The 18,425-nt window shown below is 48.5% G+C and overlaps 2 protein-coding genes across 6 annotated transcripts in view; one reads left to right on the forward strand and one right to left on the reverse strand.

The window, feature by feature from the left end:
- Positions 1 to 2,899: 2,899 nt before the first annotated feature.
- Positions 2,900 to 18,425, forward strand: part of LOC309541009 (uncharacterized protein) — a 28,549-nt gene continuing 13,023 nt past the window's right edge. The window contains exon 1 of the transcript XR_014223607.1: positions 2,900 to 3,174. The gene's annotated coding sequence lies outside the window, so the exon portion shown is untranslated. The remainder of the gene's footprint in view (positions 3,175 to 18,425) is intronic.
- Positions 16,127 to 18,425, reverse strand: part of LINGO1 (leucine rich repeat and Ig domain containing 1) — a 750,774-nt gene continuing 748,475 nt past the window's right edge. For all 5 annotated transcript variants that reach the window (XM_082238393.1, XM_082238392.1, XM_082238395.1 and 2 more), the window contains one exon: positions 16,127 to 18,423. In XM_082238393.1, the coding sequence (XP_082094519.1) occupies positions 16,567 to 18,411 (1,845 nt within the window). In that variant the 5' untranslated portion in view covers positions 18,412 to 18,423 and the 3' untranslated portion in view covers positions 16,127 to 16,566. The remainder of the gene's footprint in view (positions 18,424 to 18,425) is intronic.

Raw genomic sequence — 18,425 nt, forward strand, 5'->3', positions numbered from 1 at the left:
GGGGGTGAGAGGGTTCCCGGACAGAAAGCAAGTTGCAATCTGGTTTTTAGCAAGGCCAAAAGCCTGAGAAAGGCCTGAGAAACAATGGACTGTGTTCCCTACCTTTGTTGCAATCTTTTAGTTACAGCAAGCGGAATATGCTTAGCTAATGCTTTTTTGCCTTAGAGGAAATTCAGTTTTAAAATGCTTGAGGCGAGGCTTTTAGGCCTGGCGGGGGGGGGGATCCTAACTGTTCCCCTCCAGGAGGACTGGTGCCAAGGGGCAGCATTTTTGGGCACCTGTCCAGGTCCACAGCCCTGCAGAGCCCCCACTGCTGAGCCCCTTCCCTCTCTTGGATCCTTCGTGTTCACCTCTCACTTTCCAAACTGGCACTGGTCTCTGGAAACCAGCACTCTCCTACTGGGAGCTCAATTGACTTGTGTGCCCAGAAGAAGGAGGCAAGCAAATCTGTAGTGGCACAGAGGAAATGGCCCTGCTATAGAAAGAAGGGCTCATTGAGAGCACCTTGACCGAGATGGAAGGAAGAGGCAGCCCCCACCGAGAAGAATGGCAAACCAAGATGGTGGACTATGCCCAAATGGCAAAATTAACTGGGAAGCTCAGGAATCAAGAAGACAAGAAATTTTTAAAAAAGAATGGGAAATGTTTATGAGAGCCAGTGTGGTGTAGTGGTTAAGAGCGGTAGTCACGTAATCTGGGTAACCGGGTTCGCGTCTCCGCTCCTCCACATGCAGCTGCTGGGTGACCTTGGGCCAGTCACACTTCTTTGAAGTCTCTCAGCCCCACTCACCTCACAGAGTGTTTGTTGTGGGGGAGGAAGGGAAAGGAGATTGTTAGCCGCTTTGAGACTCCTGAAGGGGAGTGAAAGGCGGGATATCAAATCCAAACTCTTCTTCTTCTTCTTATAATGTATATACAAAATCATTGCAAACAGGTCAAAACATTAGTAGTATTTTAAATACACTTGTATTATAGAAGAATGTATAGATAACTTAGGAAAATGAAAAACTGGAGAAGTGTTGATATGCAGTTGAAAATAGAATTAAAAGGACCCATGGAAGGGATGGGGGGAAGTCAAAAGATTCAAAGCAATCTCGGTATTTGGATTATGTACTGTTTTTTGATGTATGTTTGTTTTCTTTATTTCCCTTTTCTGTCTCTTCTCTTCTCTTGTGCCTCTATTAGACGGCAATAAAAATAAATTGCAGATTTAAGCAGAATGGGAGACTCTCCTCTCTCTGTGGAGCAGAAATTGCTCTCTGCAAGTTCTAGTGACTCTCTCTTCTGTTCTGTCCATCTGCTTTAATCCTGCCATGGCCGAAGGAAGGTGGGCTGGGAAAGCATTACAGATAAAAGACCACCAGGGCTATTTCTGACAGACAGAGAGAGCTGGACCAGGCTCTGCCTTCACCACTTGCTCCGCAGCCAGAAACTCCATGGACGAAGGTTTTGACGCGCAGCGTAAATTAATAATGCAGAGTTTTTAAGTGAAAGAATAAAAGCTTTACTGAATTAAAATAAACTTCTCCATGAACAACATGGTTCCAAACAGTTTGACTGAGATTCCATACTGACTCACAACTGAGGCAGACAAACTCTCACTGAAATCTTACAGAGAACACAGAGAGAAACTGGCTGCCGAGTCCCCGGCCGGAGGGACTCCCCCGTTAGCAGTCAGGCCTGGAGAACTTGACTAGGCCCAGATGATTGTGCAGTCCCAGCACTTCCCAGCCTGCTTGGCTGCTTCTGCTCTCATGTGTCTTTGTCACATAGCAGGTTTCTCCACATCAGACACATTGTGAAGGGGAAGCTGCATTTGTTTCATGACTGCCTGGTTCACAGCCCTTTTTGTCTTTAAAAAAGGCATCTTTGGAACAAAAGAGGTACAAATTGCAAACCCATTGTAAATAAAGGGGTACATGTTTGTGCATCCCCACCTGAGATTAGATGAGGAGTTCTAAAGGTTAGACTCTCCACAGAGTCTACACTGTGGAATACCACAGTGTAGACAGGTTAAAAGTCATCCCACTGAGCACTTTTGGGTGGAGGTAGCTTTTCACTGTAATTTTGCAATTTGTGAATTTTACAGTACTTTTAAATACAGATAGATAGATAGACATAGATGAAATAGATACCGTATTTTTCGTCCCATAGGACGCACCTAGGGTTTTTTGGGGGAAATGAAATCCCCCCTTTATTTCCCCCCCAAAAGCAGGTTGGGGAAACCGAACCAGGTCGAGGAACAGCGGGATGGCGGCGCTGCGCCTCCCTGCTGTCCCCCGAGCTTGTGGGGCTGGCCGATGTCTGCCCAGCGCGAGGGGCGCTCTGCTTCAGGGCGCCCCGCCCGCCGGGCGGCAGGCTGCTATCCGCAGCGTGGGGAGCCCTGCGGGGAACTCCTGCAAGGCTCCCCATGCTGTGGATGTCTGTCCGGAGCACGGGGCGCTCTGACTCAGGGTGCCCCGCCCGCCCGCCGGGCGGCAGGCTGCTATTTGCAGCTTAGACATCCCTGCAGGACCTCCCGCAGGGCTGCCTAGGCTGCAGGTGTGTTCCCGAAGTGCCGGGAGCTCTGCTTTCAGGGCGCCCGGTGCTCCGGGAAGCAGGCTACTATCCGCAGCCTAGAGAGCCCTGCGGGAACTCCTGCAGGGCTGCCTAGGCTGTGGGTGTCTTCCTGAAGCCTGGAGAGCGAGAGGGGTCGGTGCGCACCAACCCCTCTCGCTCTCCAAGCTTCAGCGAAAGCCTGCAGTCGCCCCATAGGACGCACCCAGATTTCCCCTTCATTTTCGGAGGGGAAAAAGTGCGTCATAGGGCAAAAAATACGATAGATAGATGATAGATAGCTAGATGATAGATAGATAGATAGATAGATAGATTCCTGGGGCAATTCCATGAAACAATGGGATATAAATGAATCAGCAAAATCAGTAAAATGTAAACTGGGGTGGGGGTGATGCTCTTGCTTCAGTAGGGGGCAATTGCCATGTTGGAGGCTGGTCATTGGGGCAAATCGGGCACGGAGGCAGCAGCACCAGGCATTCCTCAGCCAGCTCCCAGCTGCCCGCCTTCTTGCTTACAGCTGCTCTTTAGTCTCACTGCTACCTGCAGGGACTGTAGCTCAGTAGAAGAGCATCTGCTTTGTATGCTGAAGGTCCCAGGATCAGTCCCCAGAACATGCAGGTAGGGTTTATTTATTTATTAAAATATCTGTATGCCACTTTATCATAAAGAATATTGCAATGATTTGCAGTAATAGAAACACAATGGGGTTGTTTTTGTTTTGATTATGTATTTTGTGTTTTTATATTGTGATTTTATCTTGTGAACCACCCTGAGAACTTTGGGTATAGGATGGTATACAAATAAAAAAAATAAAATAGAAAGCCATATTATAAAGCAGCAAATCAGTTTACAACAGACATCAACCAACCATTGTGGAAGGATGTATTGTTAATTTCCTGCGTAGACCTTGTGGAATAGAAACGATTTCAGCAGGCATTTGCTAGTTGGCCTGGAAGATGCCCACAGAATCTCTCCTGGGGTGTTCCACAGGACTGGTTTGATGGTGCTAAGGCTTGTCATAAGATGAGCCTCACCAGCGTGGGGAATGACTAGCGATGCTCCTGAAAATGGTCTCCATGATCAAGGTGAGGTACAAAGGTTCAGCTGATCCCTGAGGTACCTGCAATTAATGCAAGACATGATCCCATGTCTGAAGCCCCAGAGAGCTGCTTCTGGCCATTGAGGACAGCACAGAGCAAAATGGGGAAGTGGTCTGACTCAGGAGTTCCCTGGTAAGACTCTGCAGGGTGGAGGAAGAAGGGGCCAGAACTCTGCCTGTCGTTGGCTCTGGCTTCCCCACCCAGCCATTGGCCTCCCTTCCAGTCCCACTGAGCATCAGCCACCATTAGCCCAGTTGGTTGGGAAGTGCTCCTGCCTGTGCAAGCAGCCAGTGATGGCTGCTAGATGGTCGTGATTAAAACATTTCTGAGAGACTTTGCTGATCCGAGGAAGAGAGCCAGCTTTTTCCTGGGAGCCGTGACTCCTGTTCTCCAGGGGCCGCATGACAGAACTGCATCTTGACCCTTTCTCCCCTTTACAAAACAGCAGGAAGCTCTTCTGGCAGCCAATAATTTGTTTACAAGATCTTAATAAAATCTATGGTATATTTCATCAGGCTCTGATTTATAGCCCCGATGGGAGATAAGGAAGTGTGGTTTGGAAGCCAGGGAAGATAATTTTCTCCTTGCTTTGTGAAGGAGGAGAGACTTTAAAAGAATCTTGGTCTCCGCCAGTCAAAACAGCCAAGGGTAACATGCAGGTGATCCATATTGAGGGGCAAGTCCTGCAAAAGAGGGTCTGGGACTCAGAAGGTATAACAGAATCATAGAGTTGGAAGGAAAACCCAAGCGGTCATGCAATCCAACCCTCTGCAATGCAGGAATCATGACTAAAGAACCCCTGACAGATGGCCACCCAGTCTCTGTTTAAAAACCTCCGAGGAAGGAGAGTCCACCACCTTCCGATATAGCCAATTCCACAGTCGATTGGCTCTTGCCCTCAGAAAGTTGTTCTTAATAGTTAGACTCTCCTTTCTTGTCATTTGAATCTGTTGGTTTGTGTTCTGTCCTTTGACGCAGCAGAAAACTAGCTTGCTCCATCTTCCAATCCCTCCAAGTATCTGAAGATGGCTATCATATCTTCTCTCAATCTCCTCTTCCACAGGCTAAACAGACCCAACCTCCTCAACTGTTCCTCATAAGGCCTGGTTTTCCAAGGGGGGGCTCGATCAGGTTCAGCCAGGACCCCAGGGAGACATTCTTGAAGGAAGAGGCTTGGAGTCCCACAGGATATCTTTCATAACTGGGCCCCAGGGAGAACCAGGAAAGGCAGCATGAGGTACTGTACATGCTGAACACCTTATGAACACCTTACCTGCGACCCTGACAAGCACCTCTGATCGCATCCTGAATTTTGCCTTGATGTCCCCCCTTTGCCTCCCAAGTCTCAAGAGTAAAGGTGCCAGTGGATAGAGTTAGCGTAGGAACACTCTTTTGGTTTACCAGGGGAGGAGAGGGAGGGGGGAGGAAGAGGGAGAAGTCAGAAAAGAATCAGCTGTGAACAGTGACCCAGCAAGTGATCAGGGGAGGGTCTGGAGCACCAGGAACAGGGCAGACTCTTCAGAGTATATGGACCATGCATGGATGGAGGAGCTAGCTCTGATGTCTGAGTGCTATAGGGCCTGTTTCACTGGGATTGGTCCTTGTGGAGGGGAGGGCAGGGGTGGGTACCTGAGCAGTATTGCAGCAGCCCAAAGCCCAGTCTAGCAGGCTTACAGTCAGCACTGAGCCCTACTGTGAAGTACTGGATGAAGTACTGGAACTCAACAACTGAGAGGAACATAGAAGGCTGCCTTTTGCTGAGGGCTCATCCACACTTCCCTGTGTCCCATGATATCTTCTATTTGTCCCATGATGTCAAGTCACGAGTCTCAGAATCCTAGAATTGCAGTTGGAAAGGACCCCAGGGGTCATCTAGTCTAACCCCTTCCAATGCAGGAATCTCAGCTAAAGCATCCATGACTGATGGCCATCCTATCTCTGTTAAAAAAACCTCCAAGGAAGGAGAGTCCACAATCTCCCAAAGGAATCTGTCCCACTGTCAAACAGCTCTTGCTGTCAGAAAGGTCTTCCTGATGTATAGTTGGAATCTCCTTTCTTGTAACTTGAAGACATTGGTGCAGGTCCTGCCCTCCAAAGCAGGAAAAAACAAGCTTGCGCCATTTCCCATGTGACAGCCCTTCAGATATTTGAAGATGGCCATGATATCTCCTCTCAGTCTCCTATTTTCCAGGCTGAACATACCCAGCTCCCTCCAATGTTCACCACAAGGCTTGTTTTCCAGACCCTTGATCATCTTGGTTGCCCTCCTTTGCACACTTTCCAGCTTCTCACATCCTTCTTAAATTGTGGTTACCAGAATTGGACACAGAATTCCAGGTGTGTTCTGACCAAGGTAGAAGAGAGTGGGACTATTAGTTACCTTGATCTGGACATTAGACTTCTGTGGATAGAATAGCATGAGCTTTTTTTTCTCTGCTGCATCACACGGTTGACTCGTGTTAAGCTTGTGGTCCACCAGGACCTCAAGATCCTTTCCACAAGTACTGCTAGTAGGCCAGGTGTCCCTCATCTTATATTTGTGAATTTGGTTCTTCCTGCCTAAGTCAGAACCTGACATTTGTCCCTATTTGTCCCTATTGAAATTCATTTTGTTGGTTTGTGCCCAGTTTGCCAATCTGTTAAGGTCATTTTGAATCCCGATTCTGCCTTCTGTGGCATTATCTAGCCCTCCCAGCTTGGTGTCTTCTGCACATTAGATGAGCATCCCCTCAATTCCTTCTTCCAAGTCATTTATGAAGACTTTGAAACTTTTCTGCAGATTGACATTCAGCAGCAAACAGCGGGGTTTTCTGGGTAAAGGGGTAGGACAAAAAAGAAGCAGCCTCTTGGACCTATAACTAGAAACCACGGGGAAACGTCCCGTGTGGAGGAGTCCAGCTTCAGACCACTGTGTCCTCCCAGCTCAGCATTTGTCTGCCCTATCTTTCAGCAGCTCTCTAGGATTTCAGGCTGTGCTTTCCCCCAGCCCTGCCAGGAGATGCTGGGGTTGAGCCTTCTGCATGCAGAGCAGGCGCTCTGCCACAGAACTATGGCCCTTCCCAAAGGCTTGAGATCTTCCCTCTTACGAAGACCAGCAGGGCTTAGTTTCTAGAAAAAAGTGCCGGTACTAACCATTGTATTCCTCTTGCTTTTCTCAGCACTAATTTAAATGCCAATATTTCTTCTTCTTCCTCCTCCTCTTCGCCTACCTTTCCCCTCTGTTGGCTTAAAAAGCAAACACCCTCTTTCTCCCTCCCAGTGGGGAACCCTCCTTCTGGTTCCCCAGCCCCAGCACTTCCTTTCTCCTTTCCCTCCAGCCCTTTCTCTCCTCAAGTGTTCCTAAAAGCTGCCCCCTCACCATCCCTTAGGGCTTGATCCCTCTGTGCCTCTCGCTCTCTTTTTAATTCACACACCCTAATTGGCTCTCCTTCCCCATCACAGTCACCCTTCAGAGCAGGGTCACTGAAAAGAAAAAGGTGCTGGTACTATGTACTACTGTATATCGCCAGAAAAAAGCACTGGAAACCAGCATCTAATCCTTCCTCTGTATATTGTGGTCTGAGTCATTTCCCCGTGGCATGGAGACCTTGTCCTTCAACCTGCTGCTTCCTGACACCCAAAGGCAGCTTGTGCTCTTCCATCTCTGAGAGATGAGCTTTGGACCCGTTCAAGGGCTCTTTTGCACCTGGGAGCACCTGGCGCATCTGCCTGGGGGTGCTGCCCCCTCCCCTGAGTCCTCATGTGGTACAATCTGCATTCCTCCACTACCTCATATTCATCCCAGCTGCCTTGGTCACCTGAAGAGCTCTTGGGGGTAACACTTGACTAACAAGTAACAATAATACTGGTAGTAATAATAATAGTAATATAATTATTATTATTTAATTAAATACAACTGGAGGGTATTCTTGGAGCAACTGCCATCCCTTCTTGCACTCCCAAACCATATTTGGATTCAAATGCATTTAATTTCCTTTGTAAGAGCAGCAAATGTTTCCTGATACTATCCTTTGATAGCTGGGACACTCTGGCATGTGGCAGATGCTTCTTGGGGCTTTATTTCCCCCCCTATTCCATGCACAACTGAATTAGGCTCTTTAATTGCAGTATTAAAAAAGGATAACTGGAAGTCAATTATGAGAGCCCTTGCAAATTGTTAGTGTTAATAGGCATCCAGGAAAAACATGGATCTTTTAGCACCTGCCCACGAGTCAGTGGCTGTTTCCAAGACTCTCTGAGTTTGACTCTTTAACTGCCAGGAAGGAAGAGAAAATCTGCAACAGGGCTGCTCAGAACTCCCTGGACTTTAAAATGAAATGGGATGCTTGAAATAGAAAGAAACGGAATGAAAACCAGAGTTTGCTTCATCCTAGGGTTCAGACACATCCGGTGAAACCAAATGCTGGAAGATTCAGCACAGAGAAAGTCCTTCTTCACACAGCTCAGAGTTAAACTGGAGTCCATTCCTGAAGAGGCAGCAGTGGCCACCAGCTTGGATGGTTTTAAAAGAGGATGAGATAAATTTCACATAGGGAAGGCTGTCAGTTCCCAGCAACTGGTAATCAGAGGCTTGCAAGAGTGGAGGCAGAACACACCAGCAGGCCCCACTGCATTAGAGGAATATTATTGGCACATTCTTTATTTGAAGCAAAAGGTCGGGCAATTTTTTTATTTTGAAAGTAACATATATGTACCAGCACTACAAACCTATGTGGTTTTATACCAGTTAGGGCCAAGCTACACTTTGTTTGCCCTGTGTTTTCTTCCGTCTGTTGTGCTTGCAGATTAATACCACCACAAGTTTTGTCCGGAATTCTGGGTCCTCACGCCATACCTGTTCTTCACTACTTCAAGAAGGCAGCCCTGAAAACATGTGACATCCCACCCACTGCTGCTCCATTTTTCTTCCTTCTTACCCACCCCTTTCTCAGCCCCTGGTGCCACAGTGTTGCTGCACACGCCCTTCTTTTCAGTTGCTCGGGGATTCTTGGTCCATTGTGTTCCTGCGCACAAGCACACAATATCAGGTTGTTGCTTCTCTAGAACACCAAAGGAGGTGTCCAACAAGCACAAGTTGAAAATAAACATATATGTAATTGATCACAATACCTGTAGGCAGTGCTTTTTTTCTAAAAAAATGTTTAGGAGTACTCTCATTTTCCTACTCATATTGAAATACTGCCCCTCAGTGAGGCCAAACTTAGATTCATAAAATGTTTAGGGGTGTGCATCCCCCCAGAAAAAAGGCACTGCCTGTAGGATTGCAAAAGGGAGACACATTTGGGGCAGGGAATCAGAAGGGCACAGCAACAGGCTCTGGAGACACAAGGGGCTGGGGTCACAGAGGACACCCACACAATGTGCCACAAGGGAAAGGGAGCCCTGCAAAAGGATTGAATTGGAAGGGAACAAATTTCTATTTGGGTTTTTCAATACAGTGGTAAAATGTGTTGCTTCGCGTTTCCGAGTTGTGATATACATGAACAGCTTTTGGACCATTGCTATTGATCCAAAACAAATTCTAAGAAAGCTTGAGACAAACGGACATGTGGACAGGTCCTTAGTGTTTGCACATTTCCCCAAAGATTTCTGAGTATAACTAGTTTGTGGGTGCTTGGCTTTCCGTAAGAGAGACTCCTGGCTCCTCCACGCATAACTACACTTCCCCTGTGGGGAAGAGGAAGCAGCTCTTGAAGGCATTTACACCTGTGCTGCGTAAAGGCTGCATCCTAGCCAAGCTCCTATGCTTGACTGCCCTCCGGCCCCCGCAACCCCCCCCCCACCATTTTTGCACTTGGCAAAATCCCTTGTGGGCTGATATGCATGGCTAGCTGGTTACAGCGGTACCTCGGGTTAAGAACTTAATTCGTTCCAGAGGTCCGTTCTTAACCTGAAACTGTTCTTAACCTGAAGCACCACTTTAGCTAATGGGGCCTCCTGCTGCCGCCACACCGCCGGGCACGATTTCTGTTCTCATCCTGAAGCAAAGTTCTTAACCTGAAATACCATTTCTGGGTTAGCAGAGTCTGTAACCTGAAGCGTATGTAACCCGAGGTACCACTGTATTTGGGGAATCTAGCACTTTCTGATTTCTTCAGTGCCACTTCCTCTAACTTCTCTGGGTGATAATTTTACATTAGTGGAAGGGCACCTGTGTCATGGCACTAAGCAGAAGTTGGATTGTGCACACAAATCTCTTTCCTTAGGGGTGGGGGGGGGGTGGAGTTAAACTGTGAGATCACCAGACTCTCTAGCTCACTATTGATCGAGTCCAACCCCCTGCCAAGCAGGAAACACCATCAGAGCACTCCTGACATATGGTTGTCAAGCCTCTGCTTAAAGACCTCCAAAGTAGGAGACTCCACCACACTCCTTGGCAGCAAATTCCACTGTCGAACAGCTCTTACTGTCAGGAAGTTCTTCCTAATGTTTAGGTGGAATCTTCTTTCTTGTAGTTTGGATCCATTGCTCCGTGTCCGCTTCTCTGGAGCAGCACAAAAGAACCTTTCTCCCTCCTCTATGTGACATCCTTTTATATATTTGAACATGGCTATCATATCACCCCTTAACCTCCTCTTCTCCAGGCTAAACATGCCCAGCTCCCTTAGCCGTTCCTCATAAGGCATTGTTTCCAGGCCTTTGACCATTTTGGTTGCCCTCCTCTGGACACGTTCCAGTTTGTCAGTGTCCTTCTTGAATTGTGGTGCCCAGAACTGGACACAGTACTCCAGGTGAGGTCTGACCAGAGCAGAATACAGTGGCATTATTACTTCCCTTGATCTAGATGCTATACTCCTATTGATGCAGCCCAGAATTGCATTGGCTTTTTTAGCTGCCGCGTCACACTGTTGGCTCATGTCAAGTTTGTGGTCAACCAAGACTCCTAGATCCTTTTCACATGTACTGCTCTCAAGCCAGGTGTCACCCATCTTGTATTTGTGCCTCTCATTTTTTTTGCCCAAGTGCAATACTTTACATTTCTCCCTGTTAAAATTCATCTTGTTTGTTTTGGCCCAGTTCTCTAATCTGTCAAGGTCGTTTTGAAGTGTGATCCTGTCCTCTGGGGTGTTAGCCACCCCTCCCAGTTTGGTGTCATCTGCAAATTTGATCAGGATGCCCTTGAGTCCATCATCCAAGTCGTTGATAAAGATGTTGAATAAGACCGGGCCCAAGACAGAACCCTGTGGCACCCCACTAGTCACTCTTATCCAGGATGAAGAGGAACCATTGATGAGCACCCTTTGGGTTCGGTCAGTCAGCCAGTTACAAATCCACTGAGTGGTAGCATAGTCAAGACCACATTTTACCAGCTTCTTTACAAGAATATCATGGGGCACCTTGTCAAATGCCTTGCTGAAATCAAGGTAGGCTACATCCACTGCGTTCCCTTCATCTACCAGGCTTGTAATTCTGTCAAAAAACGAGATCAGGTTAGTCTGACATGACTTATTTTTCAGAAATCCATGCTGACTATTGGTGATCACAGCATTCCTTTCTAGGTGCTCACAGACTGTTTGCTTAATGATCTGCTCCAGAATCTTCCCTGGTATTGATGTCAGACTGACTGGGCGGTAATTATTTGGGTCCTCTCTTTCCCCCTTTTTGAAAATAGGGACAACATTTGCCCTCCTCCAGTCTGCCGGGACTTTGCCTGTTCTCCAGGAATTCTCAAAGATGACTGCCAGTGGTTCTGAGATCACATCTGCCAGTTCTTTTAATACTCTTGTGGCTCTCTGGAGGTTGCTCCCTCCTTTGGCCCTGCTGGCTGATGGGAGTTGGAGTCCAACAACATCTCAAGGGCCACAGGTTTAAAGCAAATGCAGGAAACTAAACAGTAAAAAAAGGAGGTACTGCACAGCTGGGAGTCAAGAACATCAAATGCCATTTTATAGGTATATATCATTTGATGGCTGGAACTGAAGGATGTTGCGTTCCAACACCTGAGGGCTACAAGCCCCTGCTCTAAATTGTCAATGGTTCCCAAAGCGGGTGTGGTTGCCCTCTGGAGGGCAGGAGGTGGGATTAACTAGGGGGAACACCAAGAGGTAAAGAGGCAGCAGGGTGTGGGTCTTGTATAGAATTTGTGCAACATTTCCACAGATGGTGGCACCAACCCTGTTAACGTAGGTGAGATGCACCTTGGTCTCTAGACCTCCTGCCCTTGGGACTCTGGTTACTGCAGAGTTCAGCAGATGGTGAACACCTTGCCCCTTCTGCACCCAAGTGAGCCTCTTTCTTTTCTTACAAGCCTGCTCTGCTGTCACCAGATTTCTAGCCCTCCCACGGCATTGACAGCTGAAGTCCCGAGGAAAGGCCTGCGGGGGGCTAGTGGAATCTAGCTCTCAGCTGCCAAGGATGAAGCAAGCCGGTGGGAGTTATTATGCGACAGTTGAAGGGGAACCAGAGGAAGGTTTTGCCAGGAAGGAACTCCCTGTGGAAGGTGTAGGCGGATGGCCATGGCAAATGAATCCCTGCCGGAGGCCAAGGCAGACAAAAGGCAGAGGTCTATTTTGGGAGCAACCAGACTCTGAGGGCAGGCAGTAGCAAGCGGATGCCACTCAGCTGCCCCTTCAAAGAACTGCAGCCACTCTGGACATCTGTTGTTTCTATAAGGTCAACACAGGCATAACTCCTCCCCACACGGCCCTGACTTTTTCCAGCTCCAAACCCAGAAATGGGCCTGAAATGGAGCTGGATTTGCAGGTGGCACCTGTTGGAATTGATCATTTGGAATGCTAGGGCTGGCTTAGATAGCCACCCCCATCACTTGATCCCCTGCCATTTGATTTACCCCTGTGTTGCAGCCAGACACATGAACTATATTGTAATAAGAGCCTGCTGGATCAGGCCAAGGGCCCACCTCGTCCAGCCTCCTGTTCTCACCATGGCCAACACATGCCTGTGTGAAACCTGCAAGCAGGATTTGAGCCCAAGAGCTCTCTCTCCTCCTGTGGTCTTCAGGGAAGCATTGCTGGGGAGGCAGAGCAGAGCCACCATGACTAGAAGGCACCCATAGTCCTCTGCTCCGCCATGAATCTGTCTAATCCTCTTTTGAAGCCATCCAAGTTGGTGGCCATCCCTGCCTCCTGTGGGAGGGAGTTCCGCAGTTTAACTTCATGCTGCCTGAAGGATTGTATTTTTTCCTTGTGTTCTGTAACATATAAACCAACAATGAATAACAAAAGAGAAAGTTATCCCAACAGACAGGCATTGGAGGTGGCTCTGAATCTGGAACGGCAAAGGTCCATGCCGACTTCCGTTGCAAGATGGGAACGTGCTCGGGAGGATGGACTGGCCTAGGATGTTTGAGGCCACATGCGGGGAATACTAGTTTCAGCCTGAAGTCTGCATTTGCTCATGGACAACTTTCCAGGTCCACATGCAGCCATTGCGTAGGGGCCAAGGCAACGGTGGGCAGAGCCACTTTGTCCAGGCTATAATCCAGAGGTTGCGGTTTCTACACCGGACAAGTGAGAGCCATTGTCGCAGTTCAAGGACACATTCCCGCCAGGGAAGAAGCTTGGGGAGAGGCTGGAGGGCCACACTCACTTCATGTACCTCAGCGCACTTCCTGATGCACGGGTACCTTCAGCTTCTGCTATTTAATACTAACTAATAGCCCAGGGAATAGGAGTATAAAGCTATCACTGGGCTTCCTGCAAAAATATATAAATCCTGCCTTCTCCACCAGTGCAAAGACAAGATAGATCTCAGCCATGAGATTTGTTTCACCTGATGCCAAGGACATCCTTGACAGAAGTCTCTGTGAATTCTCTAGGTTTCTTTTGCTTCTCTCTCTCTCTCTCTCTCTCTCTCTCTCTCTCTCTCTCTCTCTCTCTCTCACACACACACACACACACACACACACACAAACAAACAACAACATGAGCTACTGTTTCACTTCCAACTCTGCTGCTGCTTTTATCAATGGGGACAGAGCAAGAGTAACAGCCTTGTATCCCTTAGCATTCTCTTGGATTAGCTGGCTTAGTCATTCATAGCTAGCAGGGTGCTCACTGCCATCCAGGTACTGCAGATCTGAAATGTAAATAGATGCCAAGCAGGCAATGCTCTAATGGAGGAGAATGGACAGAAAGGCCCTTGGTGTTTTTATTTTCTTGAAAAATAACTCTGCTCTCCATAGGAAAAGGGCACCTGGTTCAATTAACTCAGTGAACAGGCCTACCTGGCATTGACAAACAGAGACGAGCTGATAAAGAGAGGCGGCTGGAGGTACAGCTGAGAATGCAGGAGTTCCATTTATCACAAGCCGCAGCAGCTTCAGATTCAACATTAAGGATGACCTGTGTGTGAGAGAGACTTTTGCACCTGCCCCTGCAGCAGCAGAGTGGCATTGCTCTCTTTCTTGAGCATCCGAGATGCAATGTAATGATACTGTAATCCTGTACTCACTTACCTGGAAGTAAGTCCACTGAAATCCATAGTGGCTTGCATTTGAGTAGACATATATAGCAGGGATAGGGAAACTTTTTCTGACCAAAGGCCACATTCCTTTTGGCCATCTTTGGGATTGGGGCTGTCACATGCCAGCAGAGGAAGGGGGGGGGAGCAATGCACATGTGAGAAGGACCATCTATGCACTCACATCCATGCACATGCCCCCCCGTTCATATTCACCCACACAATTGTCCCTCCATATGAACACACACATTCAAAAGGCTTCACCTGTAAAGCTGCAGTTAAGCACGCTTAGCTGTATGTCCATTTAACTTGGTAAGGCTGACTTCTGAACAGCCATACCCAGGATTGCAAGGTAACCTACAGCAGCCTTAGCTCACTGGCTGAGCATCTGCTTTGCATGCAGAAGGTCCCGGGTTCAATCCCCAGTGTCTCCAGGCAGAGAAAGGAATGCCCCTTGTCTGAAATCTGGGAGGGTCACTGCCAGTCAGTATAGACTGTTGGGTTAGACGGTCTGAGTCGATATAAAGCCACTTACTATGCTTATCTGAAGGGAGCTTAAGAAGCTGCCTAACACAGGCATGGGCAAACTTGGCCCTTCAGATGTTTCGAGACTACAACTCCCATCATCCCCGACCACTGGTCCTGTTAGCTAAGGATAATGGTAGTAGTAGTCCCAAAACATCTGGAGGGCCGAGTTTGCCTGTGCCTGGCCTAATACAAGGTCAACTTGGGGGTTGCTTCTAGCCATGACTGTCTACTCTGACTGGCAGCAGTTCCCTAGAGGGCAGGAAGAGAGAGGTTGCTCCTTTTACTGCTACCTGATCCTACCTGAGACCTGCGGGTACAGGGCAGTATGCAAATGTAATTAATTAATTACCGGTAATTTATAATACTAACAACCAGAAATGCTGGAGGACTGAACCTGGGAACTTCTGCATGCCAGGGGTGCCAACTTGAATAAAATATGGGGGGGGGAGGTAAGCCCCGCCCCACATAATTGATCACAGGACGTGACACACACACCATTTGAATGGCAATGTACATCGATTTTGGGGAAGCCCAGCCACCTCAAATATTTTAGGGGGGGGGGGCAGGACAAACGGACCTTGCTCCCCAGGCCTTGGCTGAGCCAAAGAGTTTATTCTGAGCCACTGGCTTCTGGGAAGACTTATGAGCAATTCTATTCTGGGAGGGTTTCTTCAAGAATGGAGAAGGAACTATTCTGCACAAGACGCAAAGTAAAGCAGCAGAGCTCTAGGCAAGCTGCCTATGGGGTGTGTCATAGATCTGAATGCTCTCAACACCTCAGAGAAAGTTTTCTGTATACAAGAGACAAGCATATCAGGGACTAATGCTCAATGGGTCTCTTTTCCTTGTGTGCTCATCTAGCATGGGGAGAGGAATCTGTGACCCTCCATGTGTTCTTGAACTCAGACTCCCATCATGCCTCACCATTGGACATGCTGACTGGGACTGATGGCAGCTAGACTCCAAGAATAGAATCATAGAATCATAGAGTTGGAAGAGACCACAAGGGCCATCGAGTCCAACCCCCTGCCAAGCAGGAAACACCATCAGAGCACTCCTGACATATGGTTGTCAAGCCTCTGCTTAAAGACCTCCAAAGTAGGAGACTCCACCACACTCCTTGGCAGCAAATTCCACGGAGTGTGGTGGAGTCTCCTACTTTGGAGGTCTTTAATAGCTGGAGGGCCTCAGATTCTCAAGCCCTGAGCAGGGATTAAAAAACAGCAACCCAACAAACTTGGGCAAGCATTTAAAAATGGGATGTCCCCACCTGCAGTCAGAGGTAGCACTGCCTGAAATGTCATCACTTCGATCAACCACCTCACCTTGCATAGGGCATAGACAGAAAGGTATAAGAGCAGCACCGGAAGCGATGCCCTTTGCTATTCAAGGTGCAGGCGCAGTGCCGCCTTTTTGCATCTGCTTGCAACCCAAGGTCAATCAGAGCCAATCCTAGAGAAGCATTAAAAATAAAAATAAAGCAAGCAAGAGCCAGAAACGAAAGTGGACAGATCAAGAAGTCAAGATTTTGCATTCCAACTATCTATAGGAAATAGTTTTTTATTATTATTTCAAGTTTTCATAAAAATCCATAATTATTGAAATCAAAGTTACAGAGGAAGTTCGTAACTTTCTTTTTTAAATCAATTGTTGTTTTGAATTCTTGTTGAATTTCCTGTCATTGTTAGGATCGACACTGGAGTCTGTCAGAATAGGTCCTACAAACATGGGAAGTTCTGGAGACGTCAGCAGAACACCCCCCCACACAAGAGGTCAAGGGGGAAGTGATGCAGGATTGTGGGCCACAGAAGGAGGGTGGGGAGCTGGGTGGAGAGATCAGAGGTTTGCATGTTTCTTGAACTGGATCTCTTTATTATTAAATCTTTTTTATTAAAAAAAAACCCCACACACGCCTCTCATTACTGAGTTCCAGCCATTGCTCCCTCTCCCTTTCCCTTCCTCAGATCATTTTCATGTTGAACTTGCGTGGCGCATCCGCGGCAGAGCTGATGCCGGCATCGGATTTGCGCGGGACATACTCTATTTCGATGTTGTGCTTGGTGTTGCCTTTGCCCCGGCTCCAAAGGAAGAGGAGCACCAGGCAGAAGAGGACAACCCCCAGGAAGGAGATGAAGCCCATTGTGGTGGCAATGATGAGGGTCTTGATGTCAAAGGGGAAAGGCACCGTGGCTCGCGTGCTGTTGGCGTCGCTCTCGTTGGGCTGGTTGGAGATGAAAGCAAAGGTCTTGTTGGGCTGGTGGGGCCAGTCGGGAGAGTAGCTGCGGACGTGCAGGTGGGCCAGCATGGTGTCGTTGCCGCCAGCATTGCTGGCGATGCATAGGTAGGTGCCGTTGTCTTGGATCTGGGCATAGCGCACCTCAAGAGTGCCATCAGGGAAGACGGTGAGCCGCCCATTGGTTTTGGTAGAGATGAGGTGCTTCCTTGGCGAGAGCCACATGATGGTCGGAGGTGGGTCTCCATCCGCACGGCAGATGAACTGGACCGTGTGGCCCTCATCCACAAAGATCTGCTGGGGCTTGCGGTCCCTTATCCGGGACCGGCGGCAGATGAAGTAGTTGGGCAGGAGTGCCTCAGAGAAGTCCTTGAACTCTTTGCCTTGGACAAATTCAGGGGTTGCGCAGGTGGGTTGACGCTTGTTGAAATTGAGCCTCCAACGGCGGCGGAAAATCCAGAGAAGCCGGCAGTCACAAGCCAGAGGGTTGTTGTCTATGATGAGAGTCTCCAGATTCCCCACAGAGTGGAAGGCTGACTCTTCCAAGGTACTCAGGAGGTTCCCTGAAACATTCAAAATGCGCAAGTAGTTCAGGCCCCGGAAAGCGTACGGTTCCACCATGGTGAGCTGGCCACCAACCAGTTGTATCTCCTGAAGCCTGAGTAGATCGTGAAGCATGGAGCCTTCGATGTTGATGATGGGGTTGTAGGACAGGTTCAGGAACCTGAGATAAACCAAGTGCCTCAAGGAGACGTAAGGGATGGAAGTCAGGTTGCAGTGGGTGATGGACAAGGATGTCAAGTTAAGCCCGTAGAGGCAGTTGGATGTCATGGTATCTAAGTAGGGCCAGTGTGAAATCTCCAGAACCTTGAGTCTGTAAAGCCTCTTAAATGAGTAATCCCTGATGGCGTTGATGTTCAGGTGGCGCAACCGCAGCACAATCAAACCGTGCAAGTGAGAGAGAGCTTCTGTGGGGATGGACGTCAGGTTGCATTTTTCCAAAGTCAGCTGCTCTAAGCTGTTGAGGCCGCTGAAGGCCCGGTGGGAGATGTAGACCAGGTCATTGTCCCCAACCTCCAAAGACTTCAGATTGTACAAGTCCTGGAACATATAATCCAGGAGGATCACAATTTTGTTCTCGCTAATGTCCAACTTGGTGAGATTGCTGAGTCCAGTGAACACCCCGAGTGGGATGAGTTTGAGCCTGTTGCTCCTGAGACCCAGAGTCCTGAGGTTGAAAAGGTTATTGAAAGCCCCCGGCTCAATGGCACTGATAATGTTCTCGTTTAACTCCAGCTCTTCCAAGTGAGGAAAATTGGCAAATTCATCCTGGTTGAGAGTCTTGATGCGGTTCTTTCCCAGGTCCAAGAGCTTTGTCTCCGTGGGGATGCCCTCAGGGACAGCCAGGAACCGCTTCCGGTGGCACAGCACCGAGCGCTCCTGGGCAGAACAGTCACAGCGGGGTGGGCAACCTGTGGCAGAGCCTGAGAGGATGGATCCCAACATCAAGATGAGAATGGGCTGCCAGCAGGCCAGGATTGGGCTATACATGCTCAACTCGCCCACCACCATCCTATCTTTCACCT

Source organism: Podarcis vaucheri, assembly GCF_965113315.1.
Source record: "Podarcis vaucheri genome assembly, chromosome: 9".
In the NCBI taxonomy this organism is placed as follows: domain Eukaryota; kingdom Metazoa; phylum Chordata; class Lepidosauria; order Squamata; family Lacertidae; genus Podarcis; species Podarcis vaucheri.